General features: G+C 46.1%; 1 protein-coding gene across 12 annotated transcripts in view; it reads left to right on the top strand.

Moving 5' to 3' along the window:
• Positions 1 to 12321, top strand: part of nav2a (neuron navigator 2a) — a 1224858-nt gene that overhangs the window by 1118146 nt on the left and 94391 nt on the right. For all 12 annotated transcript variants that reach the window (XM_072466710.1, XM_072466713.1, XM_072466705.1 and 9 more), the window contains one exon: positions 5931 to 5983. In XM_072466710.1, the coding sequence (XP_072322811.1) occupies positions 5931 to 5983 (53 nt within the window). The remainder of the gene's footprint in view (positions 1 to 5930; positions 5984 to 12321) is intronic.

The following is a 12321-nucleotide window of genomic DNA, read 5'->3' as shown; positions in this document are numbered from 1 at the left end:
GAAAGAAAGGATCTGGGCTAGATTCTCCGTCGGGATCCTCTGATTCGCTGGCAGCGCACTCACGCCCGCGGATTTCCCGACGGTGCGGGGGTGCCCACAATGGGAAACCCCATCCCACCGAGGGAGCGGCACTGAAATTGTTCTTCAGCCCCGATGAAATAAACACCAAGTTTTCTTGAAAATGTCTGCTGATTTTAATTGTCCACTAATACCCCTTACGCTTCTTCAGTAAAAATGCCCCCAAAACTGGTAGCCAAATCGTAGACATCATGGACTACGAATAAGGGGTAAGCCATTCAGGACTGAGATGAGGAATTCACGACCACAGAAAGCTGTTGGGACAGAGAATCCTGCCCCAACAGGGGCCGGCTGGCGGGGGTGCGTCACACCAGAAACCGGGTGCGGCGGGACGGAGAATCCCGTCCTCTGTCTTCTCAGTTACTTGTTCACATTAGTGACCAATCTTGGACATTGTAGAGCCACATAGTGGGCAGTTGATACAGGCAGAAGCAAATGGGAGCTTTGCTAAATGAGAAGTGAACGCACGCATTAGAATTCCCTCCCCACCCCGTAAAACAGGAACAATCCAATGGGTTTCCGCCTCATCATTGTCTACCTTAAAATAAATTTATTCTTGGGCTGCTTGGAATTAAGTAAACCACAAGTTAGAGATCTCTCTGGTTCCTGGTTTCCCAGAGGCACTCATGCTGTGTGTTGTGCCTCTGCTGAAATTAGTTAATTCAACACAGACCAGGAATTGAACCTAATCGCCACGGTTCAGAAATTCTCTGATTAAGCTCATTGAGGTATCTGAGCAAAGCACGTGCTTTTTGGGCAGGATTTTCATTTCATGATTCAGAAGAGTTGAGGCAAAGGATTAAATCGTTAAATATAGATATATAGAAGCTTGCAGAAGCTAGGTCCGTGATGTCTACGATTTGGCTACCTGTTTTGGGGGCATTTTTACTGAAGAAGCGTAAGGGGTATTAGTGGACAATTAAAATCAGCAGACATTTTCAAAAAAACCTGGTGTTTATTTCATTGGGGCTGAAGAACAATTTCAGTGCAGCTCCCTCGGTGGGGATGGTTTTGTTGTCTGAAATTGTTTTTAACTTTGACTTGCTGTTTTTCTAGAAGCAGTGAATTGTTACCTTTGTGCCAGATGCAAGAATATATCCCAGATTCTGCCCCCTCCCATCTATGTTGCAAGGTTTTTGGGTATTTAGCACAAGTGTAATTTATAGCTACTTTTTCTCAATCCAGCAGCAATATTGTGACAAACTGGACTATATTACTGATTGAAGAAATCAAAGAAAAGTTTGCCTGCTGGCTTGAGTGAAATGATAAATGCAATAGCCTAGATTTTGTTGTTTTCGTTGAAGGCTTCGCCATTCGCTGTGACAAAAGCTGCCCACAAAGATTTATCGGATTTAGAACATAGATTTTATCTGGTTCCACATCAGTTTTAATTTGGCACTTTCTATTTGGGATCTTTAGGATTGAGCAAAAGGGCAGGTAGACGGATCAGCCAAACTGATTGAAGAATTCTCACAGACAGGAAAGCAGGAAGTTATAAAAAGCATGGAATATAAATCACATTTAACATAGAAACATAGAAAATAGGCGCAGGAGTAGGCCATTCGGCCCTTCGAGCCTGCACCACCATTCAATATGATCATGGCTGATCATGCAAATTCAGTATTCCACTCCCTCTTTCTCTCCATACCCCTGTATTCCTTTAACCGCAAAGGCCTCATCCAGCTCCCTCTTGAATATATCCAACGATCTGGCTCCCAACAGCTTTCTGTGGTCGTGAATTCCACAAGTTCTTCCTCATCTCAGTCCTGAATGACTTACCCCTTATTCTTAGGCTGTGACCCCTAGTTCTGGACGTCCCCAATATTAGGAACATTCTTCCCGCATCTAGCCTGTCCAGTCCCATTAGGATTTTATATGTTTCTATCAGATCCCCTCTCATTCTTCTAAACTCCAGTGAGTACAAGCCCAGTCGATCCAGTCTTTCTTCTTATGTCAGTCCTGCCATCCCGGGAATTAGTCTGGTGAACCTTCGCTGGACACCCTCAACAGCAAGAATGTCCTTCCTCAAACTAGGAGACCAAAACTGCACACAATACTCAAGGTGTGGCCTCACCAAGGCCCTTTATAACTGCAGCCCTGTATAGGCCTACTCCTATACTCAAATCCTCCCGCTATTTAGGCCAGCATGCCATTAGCTTCCCTCACCGCCTGCTGTACCTGCATGCCAACCTTCAGCGACTGTTCCACCACGACACTCGGGTCTCGTTGCACTTCCCCTTTTCCTAAACTGCCACCATTCAGATAATAATCTGCCTTCCTGATTTTGCCACCAAAGTGGATAACTTCACATTTGCCCACATTATATTGCATTTGCCAAGTATTTGCCCACTCAGCCAGCCTGTCCAAGTCACCCTTCAGCCTCTCTGCATCCTCCTCACAGCACACACTGCCACCCAGCTTAGTGCTGTCTGCAAATCTGGAGATATCGATTGCAGTTCTTTCGTCCAAATCATTAATGTATATTGTGGACAGCTGGGGTCCCAGCACTTAGTGAAGACAGACCCAAAGTATTTGTTAAACTGGTCTGCCATCTCTTTGTTTTTTAAAAAAATTTGGAGTACGCAATTCATTTTTTTCCATTTAAGGGGCAATTTAGCGTGGCCAATCCACCTGCCCTGCACATCTTTGGGTTGTGGGGGTGAAACCCACGCAAACACTGGGAGAATGTGCAAACTCCACACGGACAGTGACCCAGAGCCGGGATCGAACCTGGGACCTCGACGTCGTAAGATTGCAGTGCTAACCACTGTGCCACCATGCTGCCTTAGCCATCTCTTTGTTGCGCATAATGAATTCACCTGATTCTAACTGTCTTCACCAGTCTTTTTCTCTTCACATATCTTTTGCAGTCAGTTTTTCTGTTTTCTGCAAGTTTACTCTCGTATTCTGGGCGGGATTCTCTAATCCCGCGGCAGAGTGTCCACGTCATCGTAAATGCGTCGCGTTTTACGACGGCGTGAACGGGCTGGCCCGATGATTAATTCTGGCCCGCAAAAGGGGCCAGCACGGCACTGGAGTGGTTCACGCCGCTCCAGCTGTTGATCCTGGCGCGAACTGGGCTTCTCGGGATCCGCGCAAGCGCAGTGGCTTCCTTCAACGCGCCGGCCCCGACGCAGCTTGGCGCAGGATTACAGGGGCCGGGCCTCATTAGAGGGCCCCCCCCCCCCCGGGGTCGGACCCCCCCCCCCCCACAGGCCGTCCCCTGACTCTTCCACGCCAGGTTCCTGCCGGCTAAGAGCAGGTGTGGATGGCGCCGGCGGGACTCGGCGGTTTCACGACCGCCGCTCGGCCCATCCGGGACCAAGAATTGGCGGGCTGGCCGGGTAGAGCAGCCCCCAACCGGCGTCACGCCAACCCCACTGGAGCCAATGGCGTTGGGGCAGCGTGGTGCGATTCGTGCCGGTCGCGGGGATTCTCCGGCCCGGCCTCTATTTTCCCCTTTCCGAATTAAACCCTTTGTCCTCCTCTGCTGAATTTTATATTTCTCCCAGTCCTCAGGCTTGCTGCTCTTTCTGGCCTATTTATATGCCTCCTCTTTGGCTTCAACACTATCCCTGATTTCCATGGTTGAGCCATCTTCCCCGGGCGGGATTCTCTGATCCTGAGGATAAGTGTTGACGCAGCCGTAAACGCCATCGCATTTCCCGGCGTCAATAAGGCCTCAGGATCAGCAATTCTGGCCCTTACAGCGGGCCAGCACGGCACTGGAGCGACACAGGCCACCCCCGGACCCTTCCACGCCGAGGTCCCGCTGGTTAAGACCAGGTTAGAATGGCACCGGTGGAACTCGGGTTTTTTGGTACAGCCGCTTGGCCTATCCCGGGCAGAGAATCGCGGGGGGGTGCCGCATAGAGCGGCCCCCCGGCTTGCGCCGCGCCGACCGTGCCGCCGCCAATGGCGACGATTCTCCGTTCTGCGGAGAATCGAGTTGGGGCAGCGTGGCGCGATTCGCGCCGGTCGCGGTGATTCTCCGGCCCGGCCCTGGGCTGAGAGAACCCCGCCCCCCGTCTCACTCTTGCATCAGATGGGATGTACCATTGTTGAATTTCATCCTTGTGTTCTTTAAAAGTCTGCCATTGCCTATCCACCATCAATCCCTTAAATATCCTTTGCCAGCTTATCCTAGCCAATGCCGTCTCATGCCATCAAACTTAGCTTTCTTTAAGTTCAGGACCCTAGTTTCAGACCTAACTGTGTAACTCTACATCTTAATGAAGAATTCTACGATAGTATGGTCACTCTTCCCTAAAGGATCTCGCACAACAATGTTGCTAATTAATCCTCTCTCATGGCACAATACCCAGTCTAAGATGGCCGGCTCTCTAGTTGGTTCCTTGACATATTGGTCGAGAAAACCATCCCTTATATATTCCAGGAAATCCTCCTCCATCGCATTGTTTCCAGTTTGATTAGCCCTATCAATATGCAGATTGAGGTCACCCATAATAACTGCTGTATCCTTACTGCACATATCTCTAATTTCCTGTTTGATGCCATCCCCAACCTTACAACCACTGTTTGGTGGTCTGTACACAACTCCCACAAAATGTTTTTGCCCTTTGACGTTCTGCAGCTCCACCCATACAGATTCCATGTTGTCCATGCTAATGTCCTTCCTTATTATTACGTCAATCTCCTCTTTAACCAGCAATGCTGCCCCACCTCCCTTTCCTTTCATTCTATCTTTCCGGAATATTGAATACCTCTGGATGTTGAGTTCCCATACTTGGTAACCCTAGAGCCAGGTCTCTGTGATCCCAATTACATCATATCCGTTAATGATTGTCAGCACAGTTAACTCATCAACTTTATAACAAATGCTCCTCGCATTGAGACACAGAGCCTTCAGGCTTGTTTCTTTGACATTTATTGTCCTTTTAGAATTATGATGTGATGTGGCCCTTTTTGATCTTTGTCTTTGGTTTCTCTGCCTTCCACTTTTCCATTTACTGTTTTTTGTTTTTGTCCCCACCTTACTTCCCTCTAGCTTCCTGCAGCGGTTCCCAACCCCCTGACATATTGGTTTGAACCCTCCCCATATTTAAGTTATTGTGCAGAAAACAAAAGAAACAATGAGACATATGAGGTGAAGGGAGAAGGGTAGGGGGTGCAGTGGTTAGCACCGCTGCCTCACTGCGCCAAGAACCCGGTCACTATCCGTGTGGTGCTTGCACATTTCACCCCCACAACCCAAAGATGTGCAGGGTAGGTGGATTGGCTACGCTAAATTGCCGCTTAATCGGGGGGGAAAATTGAATAGGGCAGAAGGAAAATATCAGGACAAACACTTAACATATGTGTTTTATTCTTTGTAAAATATCTGCAATTTTTAAATGTCCTTTTCAGTGAATGAGGCTCCAGACTGTACATTTAGACTTTCAGAGATGGTGAGATGTTTAGGAGTAGTAATCATTTAAAAAGTGTCCTTTCACATTCAAGTATGCCTTATTGAACAAAGCTTAACATTTTTATTGTTTTTTAAGAGAGAATAGTATGTAAATAGTTGGCATTCACTTCAAATCAATGATTTCTAACAGTCTGCAAAGTCTGAAATGGTGCACCCTATGGAGGAGAGTATCACTGATTGTAACATCCATATTTCCACATTCGCCTGTATGTGTGGATTACTGTTAGCTTTGCACAGTAATGGCGGTGAGAGATGATGGTTTCGGCATTATTAATGCCTCAAATTTCAGGCCATTAGCCATTGTCGATCGTGTTGGTTAGTTACTGAAGAGCTGTTTTTCATACATGGCCTGACCTGACTAATAGTTTTTATTTTCCTTCTCTCTTGGCCTGCAAATCCTGTCGCAACATGACATTTTGTACAGTTCACGGCTCTTCTCTGTCTCTGGTCTCCAGCACCTCTTCTATTTACTCAACGGTAAGAATCAACAGTTTAACTACTTTGTTTGTTCCTTCTCCCCTACATGTTTAAAATATAATAATCAAGAGGGTGACTCAGTGGTTAGCACTGATGCCTCACAGCGCCAGCAACCTGGGCTCAATTCCGGCTTTCGGTCATTGTCTGCGTGGGGTTTGCACTTTCTCCCCATGTCAAAGAACAAAGAAAAGTACAGCACAGGATCAGGCCCTTCGGCCCTCCAAGCCTGTGCCGACCATGCTGCCCGTCTAAACTAAAATCTTCTACACTTCCGGGGTCCGTATCCCTCTATTCCCATCCTATTCATGTATTTGTCAAGATGCCCCTGAAACGTCACTATCGTCCCTGCTTCCACCACCTCCTCTGGCAGCGAGTTCCAGGCACCCACTACCCTCTGTGTAAAAAACTTGCCTCGTACATCTCCTCTAAACCTTGCCCCTCGCACCTTAAACCTATGCCCCCTAGTACTTGACCCCTCTACCCTGGGAAAAATGTCTCTGACTATCCACTCTGTCTATGCCCCTCATAATTTTGTAGGCCTCAATTAGGTTGCCTCTCAACCTCCGTCGTTCCAGTGAGAATAAACCGAGTTTATTCAACCTCTCATCATAACTAATGCCCTCCATACCAGGCAACATCCTGGTAAATCTCTTCTGCACCCTCTCTAAAGCCTCCACACCCTTCTGGTAGTGTGGCGACCAGAATTGAACACTATATTCCAAGTGTGGCCTAACTAAGGTTCTATACAGCTGCAACATGACTTGCCAATTTTTATACTCAATGCCCTGGCCAATGAAGGCAAGCATGCCGTATGCCTTCTTGACTACCTTCTCCACCTGTGTTTCCCCTTTCAGTGACCTGTGGACCTGTACACCTAGATCTCTCTGACTGTCAATACTCTTAAGGGTTCTGCAATATATAGTCCCTACCTGTATTAGACCTTCCAAAATGCATTACCTCACATTTGTCCGGATTAAACTCCATCTGCCATCTCGCCGCCCAAGTCTCCAAACGATCTAAACCCTGCTGTATCCTCTGACAGTCCTCATCGCTATCCGCAATTCCACCGACCTTTGTGTCGTCCGCAAACTTACTAATCAAACTTACTGTCTGCGTGGGTTTCCTCCGGGTGTTCTGGTTTCTTCTCACAGTCTAAAGATGTGCAAGTTAAGTGGATTGCCCAAGCTAAATTGTCCCTTAGTGTCCAAAAGATGTGCAGGTTAGGTGGGGCTATAGGATGGGGATAGGGTGGGAGAGTGGTCCTAGGTAGGGTGTTCTTTCAGAGGTGAAGGTGCAGACTCGATGGGCCAAATGGCCTCTTCCTACATCATAGGAATTCTATGGTTCTATTCTAAGACGGTTTATGACAAAATACCAATATCTTGCCATGTCATGAACTTTTTAAATAATATTTTGATGTTTGCTTCTTATCCTCCTCCTGATAATGACTTAACATCTGAAATTTCAGTTTAAAAGATATCAGTTTCACTATACACACCCTTCTATTATATTGGTGGCAGTAGAAAATTAAAATTGCAGACAACTTTTAAAATTAGCTACAGTTTTGACAGCTTGGTGCCAGAAAGCCAGGTTTTACCCTCGCATTAAGCAATATCAATATGTTGCAATTTCATGTACATTTTTGCTACAGAAGCGGGAGTTACTTCCATTGCTGTGAATCATCACTTTTAAGCAGTTGTTTTGGAAAAACAGATTGTTACATCATTATCACACTCCAGTCGGATTTAATTTTGCCCAATGCACGCAAGCATTAACATCTTGTGACCACACCCGCGATGTCACTTTACCTGTCAGTTGCATGCAAGCTGTTATTTATATCTTAACACGCGCATCAAACGGCTGCATCCAATAAGAATTCAAGGTGGCTCAGGTGTTCAGAAATGTGATAGCTTGGGTGGCGTCCTCTGGTTTAGTCCCTCTGAACAGTTCTTATCTTGTCAGTGACACTGACTAAACAAGCTGCTCCAACATGATGGCAACGTTAACTCTCACAAGGGCCCTTACTTCGAGGCAGCTGATGGTAGGTGGTGGTCTGAAGTTTGATCAATCATATTTCTGAAATTGGAGTATACAATTTCATAGCTGGAAGATGTCGGATCTGTGTGCATCCATTCATAGGAGTTTTTTTTTAATGATATGTGTTTAATTAATTGCACATCAAGGAGAACTAGCTTCAAGTTGATAAAGCGTAGATAAGCTACTTGGTTCTTTGTCCTGCTGAACTGATAGGATGCTTGACTGCACAATTTTTTTTTAGAAGAGCTTATTCGTTAGAATTAATTTAAAAAGATCAAGTAGTGTTTCATGTACTTTGCATTGATTTGGTTGGTAAATGAATAATGTCAAAATGCACTGAATGTACAAAGTGATACCGATAATAACCGTAGCTGTAATATGTTAAACTTTAAAATGTTCATAGTTTATATACTGGACCAGGGAACATTCATAAATGGTTAGGATTCTGTGCCAAAATGAATTGATTAGTTGATCCAATATGAACATGATGAAAAACGATTAATAAATGGTGAAGTTGTATTTGTTAGGAAAAGCATCCCTGTTGCTGTTCCCTTCAGAAATAATGGTTGTTATTGTCAAGTGCTCAAAGGTATGGGTGAGATGCACAAAAATAAAGTGATCAGGGTGTGGACAAGTTTTGTAATCCTTGTAAGCATCTACCTCGAGCATTAGAATTGTGGGCAGTGTTGTTTCCCGGTGTACCTATACAATGACATATTGGTTATTTATATCACAGTTTATCTTCATTTTCTCTACATTTAGCTTCAAGGCCTTGCACTCATTCCAATGCAATAGTATTACACTGGAAAGTAATTCAATTTGCTGCAAAAACGAGCAATATAGTATTCACCATAGAATGACCACTAAACTATTCCCTCTGGAACGCTGAAAAATTAATCGCTGGTTTCCTTCAGCTGGTTTCGAGCTGTAGACTTGCTCCTGTCACCAGTTCAAGCCAGTCACTTGCTGATTTGTTAATTCTTCCCAAGTCACTGAACAAAAAAGAGCAAGGGAGTTTTCTCAGTGCCCAGGGCAGCATTTATCTCTCAGTGAATACGACTAAAGCAGCTTTTCTGGTCATTTAGCTCATTGCTGTGCAGAATTTGACTGTCGCGTTTACTTGCACAACTACATAAGTGCTTAATTATCTGTAGTGCTTCAGATCCCCTGAGGATGTGAATGCCTCTTGTTACAGACAGGAAAGTAGAGAATTTAAATAACACAAGTTTCTCATCTCACCATCAGCTCAGAAATAGAATGATATTTTTGGTTTTCTTCCCCCTTTACAAGCGGTGGCATATTTGGCGTGATCCAATTTGCCATTAATAACCCCACAGCAAACTCATGATAGGAGGAACTCAAAGGGTTAGTTTATTTGCACGCACTCAAATTGCAGGAAGATGGTGGGAGCATTGTCTCCTTTGCATTTATACAGTGAAAAAAGGATAAAGAAAAGAGGTTTACAGTTTACAGATGCTACAGAGAAAATAACACTTGTTTAACATGGGTTCAAGAGTACAAGGTCAAAGTCCAATGAGATATTCCTTCACGGAGATCGACAAGATGAAAATCAATGCTGTATAATTCACTTTGTCCGTGGTGTTGATTTCACACAATGAACTAGACATGCAGAATTGAATCACTCTTGTAGGTGACGGTACAAGATTTCCATTAGAAGCAGTGTAGATGGGGCCAAGTGTCCAACCTGGGCCAGAGCTCATTGTCTGTGCTGCTGCTATTCAGATGATAAAAAGGCAGACCGAGGCTGTGGTTTTCAGCAAGGCAATATTACAAGTCTCATCAGCCAGAGGTCAGTGGCGGATGGCTGCCAACACCTCCACACTGTCTTTGACAAGAGATGCATATCGTGGCTCATCGTGTCTGCACTGGCTCCCAAAAGAGTGACCTAATTAGTCCCATTCCCCTGCCCTATCTCCATAGCCCTCTACATTATAAATATTTTATTAAAGAAATAGGGTGAGGTCTTAGGCCTTCACACACTATTTATATGGGTATCTAATATATGTTTGTGGGGTTTAGCTCAGTGGGCTAGACAGCTGGTTCATGATGTAGAGCAAGGCCAGCAGCACAGGTTCAATTCCCGTACCAGCTGAGATTATTTATGAAGGTCCCGCCTTCGCAACCTTGCCCCTCGCCTGAGGTGTGGTGACCCTGTCTCTCCGGATTGTCTGCTGAAGCTTGTCATGAAGATTGAGACCATTCACTAAACTGCCTTTGTTGCTTTCGCTCTTCATTTTTCCAAAACACCACCCAGCCTCCTTCCTACCCCGCCTTCCAGAATCGGCATTGTCCTTTAGTTTCCCTCCCTGGTTCGTCCCATCTGTGAAACACACTTTCTTCCCCCTTGACCCTGCCCCCACTGAACCACTGACCATTCAGTTTCCTTTCCCAGATCCATGCTGCCTGATATGCATGTTTTTTTCCCTCAGCTACTGCCCCCTTCCTGGCGATCAGAACTGCCGTTTATTATATTCTACTGCAAAAATACCCACCCTCTGTCCTTGAAAACTGCTACCACGTTACCAACATCCATTTGCTTTCCAAAGTCATTGAACGTGATGTCATCTCTCAGACTTGTGCCTATCCTTCCCTCAACTCGCTGTGCAAATTTCTCCAAACCGGTTTCCACCCCTGCCATCACCCTAAAATGGTCCTGATCAAAGCAATGAATAGCATCCTCAGTGACTGTGTTAGTGATGTGCTCTATCTCTCTTCAACCATCTCACGTTCACACAATTAATTGTGCCATGTTCTTCAACATCGCTCCATTGTCTGGCTCGCTGGGACTGCCGTTTCCTTCCTGTCCAACCATAACTAGAGCATCTCCAGTAATAGCTTCTCTTCCCGGCTCTGTTGCACTATTATCTCCAGTGTACCCAAGGACCTATTCTTGGTTTCCTCCTATTCCTTATCTGCATGCTGCTCCTCATTGACATAGGGTCAGTTTCCATGTGAACAGTGACAATTCCCAATCCGACCTCACTACCTCTCCCGATTCATTCACTCACTCCGCATCGTCAGGTTGCTTGTCTCAAATGAGCCACAATTTTCTCCAGCTAAGCAACGGGAAGACTCCAACCAATGTCTTTGACTCCTAGTACCCTTGTCGATGATTAGGCCATAAGATGTAGGAGAGGAAGGAGGCCATTTGGCCCATCGCATCAGCTTCACCATTCATTGAGATCATGACTGATCAGATATGATAATCCTGAACACCACTTTCTCGCCTTATCCCCATAACCCTTGAATCTAGCCCCTTCACAGCTATTGTCCTGAGCTAAATCTCACTGTTCACAAACTCTGCGCCCTATTCAATCTAAAGCTGAACTTTTGATCTCATATCCGGTTCATCAAAATAGCACCTGCTTCTGCCGACATGCCAAGACCCACCTCTGTTGTTGAAAATCTATTCCCTACCTATGTCACCTTCAAACTTGACTTTCCAGTGCTCTCCTGGCTGGTGTCCCACTCTCCGCCCACTAAATGTCAGCAGATTAAAACCTTTGATGACTGTATTTTAGTGCTATGCCTCATGGACAATTTCCCTCTCCAAATCTCAGTCACCTCCCCCAAATATAAACACCACACATACCCTAAATACTTTCTGACCTTGCTTTCCTCCCTCCCTTCGCCCCACAACTTTGGAGGGGTGACGAGGGGCACCTTCATTTAGGTAAGTTGCACACTCGGGAATTCCCTGAACACTTTTGCCTGCCTATCTCCCGCTCCTCCATTATGGCCATCCTTAAGATCCACCTCTTTGATCAAACTTTTGGGGGTGGAATCTTCTGTGTTTTTCTCAAATTGATGGATCAGGTGAGAAAAATGGTGTGTAGCCCACCAGCTGTCCCTGCCAGCTTTTCCCACCATATTTTCCAACCATTTGAGAAACAAAAGGCTGGAGGCAGGGCCCACATGGTCACCAACAGTTGGCCTTCCAGAGATTGGGCCGCTGTTCAGAAACGGTGCCCCGATCCTAACAGAAAAGAAGGTAGAGCCAGCGCCCCCCCAAGACACCGAGACCTGCCCCCACACACATGGGGAAGCACCTCCCCCGCTCCCCCCATCCACAAGGGGAACCCCACTGCCCACAAACATGGGGAAGCAGCCCCTCCCGCACAGAGAACTCCCCCCACCCGCCCCACCGGACCCAGGGAACCCGACCCTCCATAGATCTCCATAGAAGAAGCCCACTTCCCCCAGCACTGTCCCCTGTCACTGTCGCTGGCACTGCCCCCCCCCCCCAATACCAGAGGACAGTGCCCAGGCACTGCCAGAAT

The sequence above is a fragment of the Scyliorhinus torazame genome, chromosome 10, assembly GCF_047496885.1.
Source record: "Scyliorhinus torazame isolate Kashiwa2021f chromosome 10, sScyTor2.1, whole genome shotgun sequence".
In the NCBI taxonomy this organism is placed as follows: domain Eukaryota; kingdom Metazoa; phylum Chordata; class Chondrichthyes; order Carcharhiniformes; family Scyliorhinidae; genus Scyliorhinus; species Scyliorhinus torazame.
This window is presented reverse-complemented; position numbering and strand designations above follow the sequence as displayed.